The 14416-nt window shown below is 46.6% G+C and overlaps 1 protein-coding gene across 9 annotated transcripts in view; it reads right to left on the bottom strand.

Moving 5' to 3' along the window:
- LOC115133657 (actin-binding LIM protein 2-like) overlaps positions 1 to 14416 on the bottom strand; it is a 134216-nt gene that overhangs the window by 44836 nt on the left and 74964 nt on the right. For all 9 annotated transcript variants that reach the window (XM_029667118.2, XM_065021942.1, XM_029667116.2 and 6 more), the window contains exons 3-5: positions 4700 to 4883; positions 2070 to 2182; positions 1793 to 1919 (exon numbers count right to left, since the gene is read on the bottom strand). In XM_029667118.2, the coding sequence (XP_029522978.2) occupies positions 1793 to 1919; positions 2070 to 2182; positions 4700 to 4883 (424 nt within the window). The remainder of the gene's footprint in view (positions 1 to 1792; positions 1920 to 2069; positions 2183 to 4699; positions 4884 to 14416) is intronic.

Here is a 14416-nt window from a genome sequence, read left to right as displayed (position 1 = left end):
CAGGTGAGGGATGTGATCTGAGTTACCTGGTTACAGGTGAGTGATGTGATCTGAGTTATCTGGTTACAGGTGAGTGATGTGATCTGAGTTACCTGGTTACAGGTGAGTGATGTGATCTGAGTTACCTGGTTACAGGTGAGTGATGTGATCTGAGTTACCTGGTTACAGGTGAGTGATGTGATCTGAGTTACCTGGTTACAGGTGAGTGATGTGATCTGAGTTACCTGGTTACAGGTGAGTGATGTGATCTGAGTTACCTGGTTACAGGTGAGTGATGTGATCTGAGTTACCTGGTTACAGGTGAGTGATGTGATCTGAGTTACCTGGTTACAGGTGAGTGATGTGATCTGAGTTACCTGGTTACAGGTGAGTGATGTGATCTGAGTTACCTGGTTACAGGTGAGTGATGTGATCTGAGTTACCTGGTTACAGGTGAGTGATGTGATCTGAGTTATCTGGTTACAGGTGAGTGATGTGATCTGAGTTACCTGGTTACAGGTGAGTGATGTGATCTGAGTTACCTGGTTACAGGTGAGTGATCTGAGTTATCTGGTTACAGGTGAGTGATGTGATCTGAGTTACCTGGTTACAGGTGAGTGATGTGATCTGAGTTACCTGGTTACAGGTGAGTGATATGATCTGAGTTACCTGGTTACAGGTGAGTGATGTGATCTGAGTTATCTGGTTACAGGTGAGTGATGTGATCTGAGTTATCTGGTTACAGGTGAGTGATGTGATCTGAGTTACCTGGTTACAGGTGAGTGATGTGATCTGAGTTACCTGGTTACAGGTGAGTGATGTGATCTGAGTTATCTGGTTACATGTGAGTGATGTGATCTGAGTTACCTGGTTACAGGTGAGTGATGTGATCTGAGTTACCTGGTTACAGGTGAGTGATGTGATTCCTTCAAAGAAAACAGAAACATGAACACTACTCTTGCTAGTATCACTTTTTAATTCAAGCTGACGCGTTGGCCTCTTGTGGTGTCGTGGTGTTGAGGTGGTGTTGAGGAGGTGTTGATGTGGTGTTGATGTGGTGTCGAGGTGTTGAGGTGGTGTTGAGGAGGTGTTGAGGAGGTGTTGATGTGGTGTTGATGTGGTGTCGAGGTGTTGAGGTGGTGTCGAGGTGTTGAGGTGGTGTTGATGTGGTGTTGATGTGGTGTCGATGTGGTGTCGAGGTGTTGAGGTGGTGTTGAGGAGGTGTTGAGGAGGTGTTGAGGAGGTGTTGATGTGGTGTTGAGGAGGTGTTGAGGAGGTGTTGATGTGGTGTTGATGGTGTTGATGTGGTGTTGATGTGGTGTCGAGGTGTTGATGTGGTGTTGAGGAGGTGTTGAGGAGGTGTTGAGGAGGTGTTGATGTGGTGTTGATGTGGTGTCGAGGTGTTGATGTGGTGTTGAGGAGGTGTTGAGGAGGTGTTGATGTGGTGTTGATGTGGTGTTGATGTGGTGTCGAGGTGTTGAGGTGGTGTTGAGGAGGTGTTGAGGAGGTGTTGATGTGGTGTTGATGTGGTGTTGAGGAGGTGTTGAGGAGGTGTTGAGGAGGTGTTGATGTGGTGTTGATGTGGTGTCGAGGTGTTGAGGTGGTGTTGAGGAGGTGTTGAGGAGGTGTTGAGGAGGTGTTGATGTGGTGTTGATGTGGTGTCGAGGTGTTGAGGTGGTGTTGAGGAGGTGTTGAGGAGGTGTTGATGTGGTGTTGATGTGGTGTTGATGTGGTGTCGAGGTGTTGTTGAGGTGTTGAGGTGATGAGGTGGTGTTGATGTGGTGTCGAGGTGTTGAGGCTATGAGAGACTCACTTGCTGATGTACTCGGCGTTGAGCACCTTGTTGCACACCTTACACTTGAAGCAGCCCAGATGCCAGTGTTTATCCAGCGCTACAAGAGACTGCTCATTCTTAAACTCCTTCCCACAGCCACAGCAGTCTACAGGGAGAGAGGAGGGTGAGAGAGGGTGAGAAATAGAGAGATTTATCAGGATGTGAAGCAAGAGAAGGAGATGGACTGATATTATACTGTATAGAATGATGACGTGAGACAGAGAGACAGAACATGAGTGTATGTAGGGTAACTTACTGTGGACAGCCTGTATGGGAGCAGGGCTGTTGGCAGACTGGGGCTGTGTACAGTTTTGGCAGACACATTCTTTACCGTTAAATGTCACACGGTCACCGGCAGGGAACGGCTGTCTGTCAATCAACACGCAACACAAGACACGGTCAGTTCACAACAATGAACTAGTCATTATTAAACTCTGAGCATCTTTTACTGTTTGGGTGAGTAAGACTGCAGACGATGATGTCTGTGGCTGACATTTCCAGGGTAACATGTGAAGGGCGGTCAACCAACATGATTCGATGTGCAACAATTTTTTGGGGGAACAACATTAGTTCTGATGAAGGCCACTGACGAGGGCCTCTGACGAAGGCCACTGATGGACGAAGGCCACTGACGAAGACCTTTTCCGTTTCTACTAAATTCTCACGGTATTAGATCATGTGAAGTCTAGCACCGTAAACAAATAAACCTTCACATTGACCATGCATAAATGTATCAATGCCTTTAGGTGAGCAGCACACACACACACAAACACACACAGACACACACACACAAACATACACAGACACACACACAGACACACACACACAAACATACACAGACGCACACACACAGACACACACAGGCACAGATACACACACAGACACACACACACAAACATACACAGACGCACACACACAGACACACACACACAAACATACACAGACGCACACACACAGACACACACAGACACACCCAAACACACACAAACATACACAGACGCACACACACAGACACAGACGCACACACAGACACAGACACACACAGACACACACAGACACACACAGACACACACACTGTCTGTATCAATGCCTTTAGGTGAGCAGCATTAGGGAAGACTCCATCACCCCAAACTGTACTGCAGCACTGAGGATGAAGTATCTCACTACCAGACTGGCAGTGGATTCAGTAGAATAGAGCAGAGATGATTCCATATTGTCTTGGCTGATATTAGTGTGAAAGATGGGAGTTGTTATCATGCTATGTTTATCACCTGATGCTCTACGTAAGTCCCACTGGATCAGAAATGGTCACTGTCACAGCCAGGCTGCTCAGGTTCAAGAGTAGGGACAAACACACACGCACACACAGGCACAGATACGCACGCAGACACACACAGGCACAGATACACACACAGACACACACACAGACGCACACACACAGACACACACACATACAAACATACACAGACACACACACACACAAACATACACAGACGCACACACACAAACACACACAGACGCACACACAAACACACACACACCAAACTAATGAGTCGTAAATGACATATATGAACAAGTACATGGTCCCATCCACACTGACCCAGTGTGATGACTAGAGATACAGAGGGAACTAGATAGATGGTGAATGTGTGATGACAGATGTAGGACAACCAATCTGAGACTCCCCCTCCTCCCCACAGAGAAACACACACATATAGATACCAATGCAACTAACCACACACACAGTTTAATTAACACTATGCTCTTGCCAAGGGACAGACCGCACAACAAGCTCTACAGGAGTCAGGACAGTGTCACTCATCCTCCCCCCTCTCCATCCCTTCCTCTCAGCCTTTATGACATCCCAAACTCCTGAATGTAAGAGGTCACATTATAGATTATTAATCTACCCGAGAAGGAGAACGGACACAGTGACAGATACAGCAGTGTTGGAGATGGAGACTAATATACATCATACACCATACGGAGAGAGAGAGAGAGAGAGAGAGAGAAAGAGAGAGAGAAAGAGAGAGAGAGAAAGACAGACAGATAAAAAGAGAGAGAACAGGGAGAAAGAGAGAGAGAACAGGGAGAAAGAGATAGAGAACAGGGAGAAAGAGATAGAACAGGGAGAAAGAGAGAGAGAACAGGGAGAAAGAGATAGAGAACAGGGAGAAAGAGATAGAACAGGGAGAAAGAGAGAGAGAACAGGGAGAAAGAGATAGAGAACAGGGAGAAAGAGATAGAACAGGGAGAAAGAGATAGAGAACAGGGAGAAAGAGAGAGAACAGGGAGAAAGAAGGATAGAGAGAGAGAGAGAGAGAGAGATATCAACAACAACACCTTCACACACACACACACACACACACATAGCTAACACTGGCTTATAGATCACACACACATATACACATACACACAGTGTTCCATATGAATGCGTTAGGGGATTCCAGACTACAGTATTGACAGTCTTCAAAACATCCAGATGCATATTTTAATGTGGGCACCCATCTGTCTGTGCATCTGATTGTCCCTTAGTGTGTGTGTGTGTGTGTGTGCGTGTGTGTGTAGGTGCGTGTGTAGGTGTGTGTCTGTGTGTGTGTGTGTGTGTGTCTGTGTGTGTGTGTGTGTCTGTGTGTGTGTGTCTGTGTGTGTGTCTGTGTGTGTGTGTGTGTGTCTGTGTGTGTGTGTGTCTGTGTGTGTGTGTGTCTGTGTGTGTGTGTGTGTGTGTGTGTGTGTGTCTGTGTGTGTGTGTGTGTGTGTGTGTGTGTGTGTGTGTGTGTGTGTGTGTGTGTGTGTGTGTGTGTGTGTGTGTGTGTGTGTGTGTGTGTGTGTGTGTGTGTGTGTGTGTGTGTGTGTGTGTGTGTGTGTGTGTGTGTTCTCCCTTACTTGCAGGTGACGCAGACGAAGCAGCGTGGGTGGTAGGTCTTTCCCAGCGCTGACACCACCTCTCCCTCGATGAACTCCTCACAGCTGAAGCAGCGCGTGCCGTACATCCGCTGGTAGTCCAGGGTGCAGATGTACTCCCCCTGACGCACAAAGAACCCCCCCTGGGCCAGGTCAACGCCACACACTGCACGGGGGGAGAGAGAGGAACACAATGAGACATCGAATCAAAGATAGCAGTGTGTTTTGCTGTATAAAAAAGAAAGATCACATTCTATAAATACTTCCAACAATTGAATGGGTTAACCACCATTTAGGTATGCAGTGCCTTCCTCACAATCAGCTGAAACGCCTGAGAGGGTGTTACAGATGGATAACTCTATCTGAAATGCCTGAGAGGGGGTTACAGATGGATAACTCTAGCTGAAATGCCTGAGAGGGTGTTACAGATGGATACCTCTATCTGAAATGCCTGAGAGGGTGTTACAGATGGATAACTCTATCTGAAATGCCTGAGAGGGTGTTACAGATGGATACCTCTATCTGAAATGCCTGAGAGGGTGGTACAGATGGATAACTCTATCTGAAACGCCTGAGAGGATGGTACAGATGGATAACTCTATCTGAAACGCCTGAGAGGATGGTACAGATGGATAACTCTAGCTGAAACGCCTGAGAGGATGGTACAGATGGATAACTCTATCTGAAATGTCTGAGAGGATGGTACAGATGGATAACTCTATCTGAAACGCCTGAGAGGATGGTACAGATGGATAACTCTAGCTGAAACGCCTGAGAAGATGGTACAGATGGATAACTATCTGAAATGCCTGAGAGGATGGTACAGATGGATACCTCTAGCTGAAATGTCTGAGAGGATGGTACAGATGGATAACTCTATCTGAAACGCCTGAGAGGATGGTACAGATGGATAACTCTATCTGAAACGCCTGAGAGGATGGTACAGATGGATAACTCTATCTGAAACGCCTGAGAGGATGGTACAGATGGATAACTCTATCTGAAATGCCTGAGAGGATGGTACAGATGGATAACTCTATCTGAAACGCCTGAGAGGATGGTACAGATGGATAGCTGGAATCCATAAAGAGAGGTCCAAAGAAGAGGAATGGACACGGTGTCAGGATTTGGCCAGGGTTGTTCCGGTTTTTGGTCACTAGATGCCCCCATTGTGCCTTTTGACCTTTTGTTTTCCCTTGATCCCCATTATTATTTGCACCTGTGCCTGGTTTCCCCTGATTGTATTTAAACCCTTTGTTTTCCTCAGTCCTTTGCTCTGTGTTTGTATGTTAGCACCCAGCCCTAGTACTCTGTGAACTCTTGTTGATCCCGGTGGACTCTCTTGTGGAATTCTGTTTTTTTGTTCTTGTTTGTTTGTTTTTGAGTATTTTTTGAGGCTTTTTGTGCTATACCTTCCACCTTGTGGATTTACCTTTTTGTCTTGGAGGATTACCTTTGTTCTTGTGGAATTCCTTTTGATGTTGTGGAGTTACATGTGTTCCTGAAGGACTTCACTTTTTACTACATTAAATACATCGTCTCAAGTACTGCTGTGTCTGCCTCATCTTCTGGGTTCTGCCAACTATTCGTGGCTCAGTTGGTTAAGTGACTGTTTCTCACTCCGGAGACCCGTTCGTAACCGGGTCCTGACACACGGTTGATAACACCAGATCTATCTCACAGTCTGGAACAAGTGAGAGGAACAACTGTGATACCAAGAGCCTTTTCTACACGTCTTGTTTTCATTAACCACTGTGGCTGCCAGCAACACATCACTGAGACGCAGAGAGAGTGTGTGGGGTGTCTGCATCTCTCAGCGTGTGTTTATGTGTGTGGAAATTCAACACATTTGACCTCCATGAGCACGGCATGACATCATGTCAGCCATCGCACACAACACAGAGTGACTGACATCATCACACTAACCACACAGAGTGACTGACATCATCACACTAACCACACAGAGTGACTGACATCATCACAATAACCACACAGAGTGACTGGCCGTGCTGCTGCTCCAGTTTCAACTGTTCTGCCTTATTATTATTCGACCATGCTGGTCATTTATGAACATCTTGGCCATGTTCTCTCTCTCTCTCTCTCTCTCTCTCTCTAATACATTAACTATGGCAACAACACAATACACACATCCCCATGACATCACTCCCTGGACCCGCCCGCTGGAAACTCTTTTTCCACTCATTTAATGAAACAAAGTGAGTTCCTCTCTTTCACAGGCACTGATGGCTAGGGTTTCCTGCCTTCTTTTCTCAGAAAAAGAAGGGAAGGAGAGAAACAGAGAGATGTGATGTTTCAGGAAACCTCCTCCCTGACCTTTTAACACCTTGTGGAGATGAGGTATCACACAACACGCATAGTGTACACACACACACACACACACACACACACACACACACACACACACACACACACACACACACACACACACACACACACACACACACACACACACACACACACACACACACACACACACACACACACACACACACACACACACACTACAAAGACGGAATGTAGATGAGGTAATACATAAACAACAATGCCTGAGGATTTTCTACCTCAATAACATCAGTGTGGAAACTAGAGTAACACCCTCCTGGCAGACAGCAAGAACACAGACTGTGATCTGACAGAAAATGGCAGCCATGTCACTTGAACCCAGGACAGCCAGGCCACACCTTCCATAGAATGACATACTAAAATGAATTTAATTTAATAGGATCTCTGTGACACCTTCTTGGCACAGCAACATTAACCAATGTTCCTCGGGTTGTCGGCCATTTTCATAAGCACGGGTGATGTATTACTGCTTATAATTTGTCCAAAACTACAGTAAAAGTGTTGTCATTGTTCCAAATAAACACCATCCTAGTCTGCAGATTCCCTGTTGCGTAACCTAGTATCGTTCCCACACTCCCCCTCACAGTAATCCTCAATGCAACCTCTTTACAACGTCAATACAACCTCTTTACAACATCAATACAACCTCTTTACAACATCAATACAACCTCTTTACAACATCAATACAACCTCTTTACAACATCAATACAAGGGTGAAGGAGGGGGTACTGGGTCACTCTGTGGGAAGGTTTAGGGTGAAGGAGGGGGTACTGGGTCAGTATGGGAAGGTTTAGGGTGAAGGAGGGGGTACTGGGTCACTCTGTGGGAAGGTTTAGGGTGAAGGAGGGGGTACTGGGTCACTCTGTGGGAAGGTTTAGGGTGAAGGAGGGGGTACTGGGTCACTCTGTGGGAAGGTTTAGGGTGAAGGAGGGGTACTGGGTCACTCTGTAGGAAGGTTTAGGGTGAAGGAGGGGTACTGGGTCACTCTGTAGGAAGGTTTAGGGTGAAGGAGGGGGTACTGGGTCACTCTGTGGGAAGGTTTAGGGTGAAGGAGGGGGTACTGGGTCACTATGGGAAGGTTTAGGATGAAGGAGGGGTGCTGGGTCACTCTGTGGGAAGGTTTAGGGTGAAGGAGGGGGTACTGGGTCACTATAGGAAGGTTTAGGATGAAGGAGGGGTACTGGGTCAGTATGGGAAGGTTTAGGGTGAAGGAGGGGGTACTGGGTCACTCTGTGGGAAGGTTTAGGGTGAAGGAGGGAGTACTGGGTCACTCTGTGGGAAGGTTTAGGGTGAAGGAGGGGGTACTGGGTCACTCTGTGGGAAGGTTTAGGGTGAAGGAGGGGGTACTGGGTCACTATAGGAAGGTTTAGGATGAAGGAGGGGTACTGGGTCACTCTGTGGGAAGGTTTAGGGTGAAGGAGGGGTACTGGGTCACTCTGTGGGAAGGTTTAGGGTGAAGGAGGGGGTACTGGGTCACTATAGGAAGGTTTAGGATGAAGGAGGGGTACTGGGTCACTCTGTGGGAAGGTTTCGGGTGAAGGAGGGGGTACTGGGTCACTATGGGAAGGTTTAGGGTGAAGGAGGGGTACTGGGTCACTCTGTGGGAAGGTTTCGGGTGAAGGAGGGGGTACTGGGTCACTCTGTGGGAAGGTTTAGGTGAAGGAGGGGGTACTGGGTCACTCTGTGGGAAGGTTTAGGGTGAAGGAGGGGGTACTGGGTCACTCTGTAGGAAGGTTTAGGGTGAAGAGGGGTACTGGGTCACTATGGGAAGGTTTAGGGTGAAGGAGGGGGTACTGGGTCACTCTGTAGGAAGGTTTAGGGTGAAGGAGGGGGTACTGGGTCACTATGGGAAGGTTTAGGGTGAAGGAGGGGGTACTGGGTCACTCTGTAGGAAGGTTTAGGGTGAAGGAGGGGGTACTGGGTCACTATGGGAAGGTTTAGGGTGAAGGAGGGGGTACTGGGTCACTCTGTGGGAAGGTTTCGGGTGAAGGAGGGGGTACTGGGTCACTATGGGAATGTTTAGGGTGAAGGAGGGGGTACTGGGTCACTCTGTGGGAAGGTTTAGGATGAAGGAGGGGGTACTGGGTCAGTATGGGAAGGTTTAGGGTGAAGGAGGGGGTACTGGGTCACTCTGTGGGAAGGGATCAGATGTAGATTCTGGTATGTAAGTCAGGAACCTGGACTCTCTGACTGAAGGGCTCTGGTCTGCGTTCTGGTATGTAGAGGATTGAAACCTATCCCCTCTGCTGCTACTCCCTGTACCAGAGAACGTCTCTAGTTTGGGACACACTGTCACCAATGTCGACTCATCAAACAGCCTGCTGTGAAATATGTGACCTGTGACCTAGTAGAAAGGACAGGCAGTTGGCTGGAGGATGATTCAGAGAGGGATATTGGATGAAGATCTGAAGTTGAAGATGCTGATGTTGATCGTCATCACCAATCAAAAATACTTCAACACCAGTCCTAAGCATGGCAAGCTGGCATAGGTGTGTGATAATAAATATGAGACATTTATCACCTTCAGAAATCAAGCAGGATGGTTATAATGACTCCCCAAATAGGCCTACTGTCTGTCTCTAAGAAGAGAGAAGAGCTGATGAAGAGAGAAGAGTTCATGAAGAGGAGAGAGAAGAGCTGATTAAGAGAGGAGAGAAGAGATAATGAAGAGAGGAGAGAAAGGATGGTTCTAGGACGGTTCTAAATGCTATAGTTCAGGGATCATCAACTAGATTCAGCCGCGGGCCGATTTCTTTCATGAGCGGATGGATGGTCAGGGGGCTGGAACATAATTACAAATCATTTTCTAATTGACTGCAAGAAGCCCAAACAGATATAATATATGACTAAAACATAAAAATGTCAAACCTGGCTTCCGTTTGTATACGATCATATATACTGTATCTATCTCTCTACTATGCATGGGAATACATTGAAACAAGACTTCCCAAATTAAAATCACTTGGAGCGGATTTGCTGGTGTTTTTACCGTGTTTTATGTCCAACCGGTGACCCGTTGGGGAACTCGGCTCTCGTTCTTTTCTGGGCGTGATGAGTTCAGTGCACTACGTAACTCAACCCAGTTTACCATCACATCATCACCAGTGTTCAGTACAATACAGACAAAAGATGTGGCTTGTGTTCTCCACTCCTCTCCCACTAATATACATTGTCAAGCTCTGTTCCCCTCATCTCTCCTTCATGTATCCCTTCATACCCAGTTCATTTTGGACGTGCCAAAGCAACCTGAAAAGAATTCACCACTCGCTCTGTTGCCTGCCTCTGCACTTACGGGATCAGATCCAATCAAATGAAGTGTTGTTGGGGTCTGTTATCCCTGTACGTACCATAAGACTGTCAAAGAGCACAACTCACTGGGGGAAGAGACGACAAACGAACGACCGCCTGCTCTCAAGCATAGGATACCTTTTTCAATCAACGTTGATGAAACACACAAAAGAACTGAAGTACTATTCAAGCCCAAAAAGAATACTTTCAATGACTCCTGTCTCCCCAAAAATACTTTCAATGATTCCCATCTACCAAAAATGAGACTTTATTGTTTGAAGTTAATACCACACCCTACCCTACACTCTTAGCACCTTTTTCCATCTAGAACTTAAAAGGGTTCTTCGGCTGTCCCCATAGGACAACCCATTGAAGAACCCTTTTTGGTTCTAGGTGGAACCCTTTTGAGTCCCATGTAGAACCCTTTCAACAGAGGGTTCTACATGGAACCCACAAGAGTTCTACCTGGAACCAAAAAGGGTTCTCCTATAGGCACAGCCAAAGAACCCTTTTGGAACCCTTTTTTCTAAGAGTGTACCCTACCATACCCTACCCGGGACGACAGTGGGTGTGTCCAAAACCATGTCAAAAACATGTCACACTCAAACACGTGTGTTACGGTATGCTTAGTATAATTACTCTGCAAGGGGCATTGACTTATGGAGTGGAGCATATTGGTGGAAATTGCAAAGGCCTCTGACCCTTTGAACTCTTGAGTGTGGGGGAAAGGGATGGTAAGTACATGAGGGTGCGTAATGGTTGAGGGAAGAAACCAAGTAATATCATGTTTCAGTAGATTCGGTTGCCTGTACTGTATAGAAAGGATTGTCTGTAGGGAGTAGCTACCCACTGCTGGAATAACAAATACAGTAACATAGACTCAAGAACCATACGGGATTTATACACACTACACAGAAAATAATAATACAATAATTATAAGAATAATAAGAATATAATAAGGCATTGAACAGATGCTTTTCTTCAGCTAATTGTTCCATTTCCTGCTGAGAGAAGACCTAAGAACCCTCTCTCTCTCTCTCTCTCTATTGTATCATGTCTATGGGCTGATTGATTGACGATGATTCTCTGTTGCTTCAAGGTCATTCACAGGGAGATAATATTTGCCACATGCACCGAATACAACTGGTGTAGCCTTACGAGTCCTTCCCAACGAGAATAGGAATAAAATACAATACACAAGAACGCAGCTAATCTCAGCAAAAAAAGAAACGTCCCTTTTTCAAGACCCCGTCTTTCAAAGATAATCCGTAAAAATACAAATAACTTCACAGATCTTCATTGTAAAGGGTTTAAACACTGTTTCACATGCTTGTTCAATGAACCATAAACAATTAATGAACATGCACCTGTGGAACGGTCGTTAAGACACTAACAGCTTACAGACGGTAGGCAATTAAGGTTACAGTTATGAAAACTATGGACACTAAAGAGGCCTTTCTACTGACTCTGAAAAACACCAAAAGAAAGATGCCCAGGGTCTCTACTCATCTGCGTGAACGTGCCTTAGGCATGCTGCAAGGAGGCATGAGGACTGTAGATGTGGCCAGGGAAATAAATTGCAATGTCCGTACTGTGAGACGCCTAAGACAGCGCTACAGGGAGACAGGGTGGAGAGACGATCGTCCTCGCAGTGGCAGACCACGTTTAACAACACCTGCACAGGATCGGTACATCCGAACATCACACCTGCAGGACAGGTACAGGATGGCAACAACAACTGCCCGAGTTTACTGGAACACACAATCCCTCCATCAGTGCTCAGACTGTCCGCAATAGGCTGAGAGAGGCTGGACTGAGGGCTTGTAGGCCTGTTGTAAGGAAGGTCCTCACCAGACATCACCGACAACAACGTTGCCTATGGGCACAAACCCACCGTCGCTGGACCAGACAGGACTGGCTAAAGGTGCTCGTCACTGATGAGTCACGGTTTTCTCTCACCGGGGGTGATGGTCGGTTTCACGTTTATCGTAGAAGGAATGAGCGTTACACCGAGGCCTGTACTCTGGAGAGGGATCGATTTGGAGGTGGAGGGTCCGTCATGGTCTGGGGTGGTGTGTCACAGCATCATCGGACTGAGCTTGTTTTCATTGCAGGCAATCTCAACGCTGTGTGTTACAGGGAAGACATCCTCCTCCCTCGTGTGGTACCCTTCCTGCAGGCTCATCCTGACATGACCCTCCAGCATGACAACGCTGTGTGTTACAGGGAAGACATCCTCCTCCCTCGTGTGGTACCCTTCCTGCAGGCTCATCCTGACATGACCCTCCAGCATGACAACGCTGTGTGTTACAGGGAAGACATCCTCCTCCCTCATGTGGTACCCTTCCTGCAGGCTCATCCTGACATGACCCTTCAGCATGACAACGCTGTGTGTTACAGGGAAGACATCCTCCTCCCTCATGTGGTACCCTTCCTGCAGGCACATCCTGACATGACCCTCCAGCATGACAACGCTGTGTGTTACAGGGAAGACATCCTCCTCCCTCATGTGGTACCCTTCCTGCAGGCTCATCCTGACATGACCCTCCAGCATGACAATGCCACCAGCCATACTGCTCGTTCTGTGCATGATTTCCTGCAAGACAGGAATGTCAGTGTTCTGCCATGGCCAGCAAAGAGCCTGGATCTCAATCCAATTGGTGATCCAATTGGTCCAATTGGTCAATCCAAAGGGCTAGGGCCATTCCCCCCAGAAATGTCCGGGAATTTGCAGGTACCTTGGTGGAAGAGTGGGGTAACATCTCACAGCCAGAACTGGCAAATCTAGTGCAGTCCATGAGGAGGAGATGCACTGCAGTACTTAATGCAGCTGGTGGCCACACCAGATACTGACTGTTACTTTTGATTTTGACCCCCCCTTTGTTCAGGGACACATTATTCAATTTCTGTTAGTCACATGTCTGTGGAACTTGTTCAGTTTATGTCTCAGTTGTTGAATCTTATGTTCATAAAAAATATTTACACATGTTAAGTTTGCTGAAAATAAACACAGTTGACAGTGAGAGGACATTTCTTTTATATACAGGGAGTACCAGTACCAGATCAATGTGGAGCTATATACAGGGAGTACCAGTACCAGATCAATGTGGAGCTATATACAGGGAGTACCAGTACCAGATCAATGTGGAGCTATATACAGGGAGTACCAGTACCAGATCAATGTGGAGCTATATACAGGGAGTACCAGTACCAGATCAATGTGGAGCTATATACAGGGAGTACCAGTACCACATCAATGTGGAGCTATATACAGGGAGTACCAGTACCAGATCAATGTGAAGCTATATACAGGGAGTACCAGTACCAGATCAATGTGGAGCTATATACAGGGAGTACCAGTACCAGATCAATGTGGAGCTATATACAGGGAGTGCCAGTACCAGATCAATGTGGAGCTATATACAGGGAGTACCAGTACCAGATCAATGTGGAGCTATATACAGGGAGTACCAGTACCAGATCAATGTGGAGCTATATACAGGGAGTACCAGTACCAGATCAATGTGGAGCTATATACAGGGAGTACCAGTACCACATCAATGTGGAGCTATATACAGGGAGTACCAGTACCAGATCAATGTGCAGATGTAAGAGGTATTTGAGGTAGATATGTACATGAAGGCAGGTTGTGTGTGTGTCTATGTATGTGTGTTTGTATGTATGTGTGTTTGTCGATTTGCATGTGTGTGTGTACAGTATGTATGTGTGTGTGTGTGCATATGTAGTGTATGTGAAAGTGTGTGGGAGTGTCAATGTACTGGCTGAGTGTGTATATGGTGTGTATATATAGTCTAGTGCTTGTGCGTAGGGTCAGTGCAAGATAGAGTCAGTGCAGATAGCTGGGGAGCATTCATTTAATATTTAGCAGCGAACTTGGGATGCATAACACAGGACTGACAGGATGAAAAGCTTTTGTCCTTCAACCTCCAACTAGTTAAATCCTATACTTGTCCATATCAGGGCCTGTAATCACAAAGATGATCTAGAATCAGGTCCCCCCCCGTCCATATAATCTGATTCATTATG

This window comes from Oncorhynchus nerka, linkage group LG8, assembly GCF_034236695.1.
Source record: "Oncorhynchus nerka isolate Pitt River linkage group LG8, Oner_Uvic_2.0, whole genome shotgun sequence".
NCBI lineage: Eukaryota > Metazoa > Chordata > Actinopteri > Salmoniformes > Salmonidae > Oncorhynchus > Oncorhynchus nerka.
Note: the sequence above shows the minus strand (reverse complement) of the source record. Positions and strands in the feature narration are given on the sequence as shown.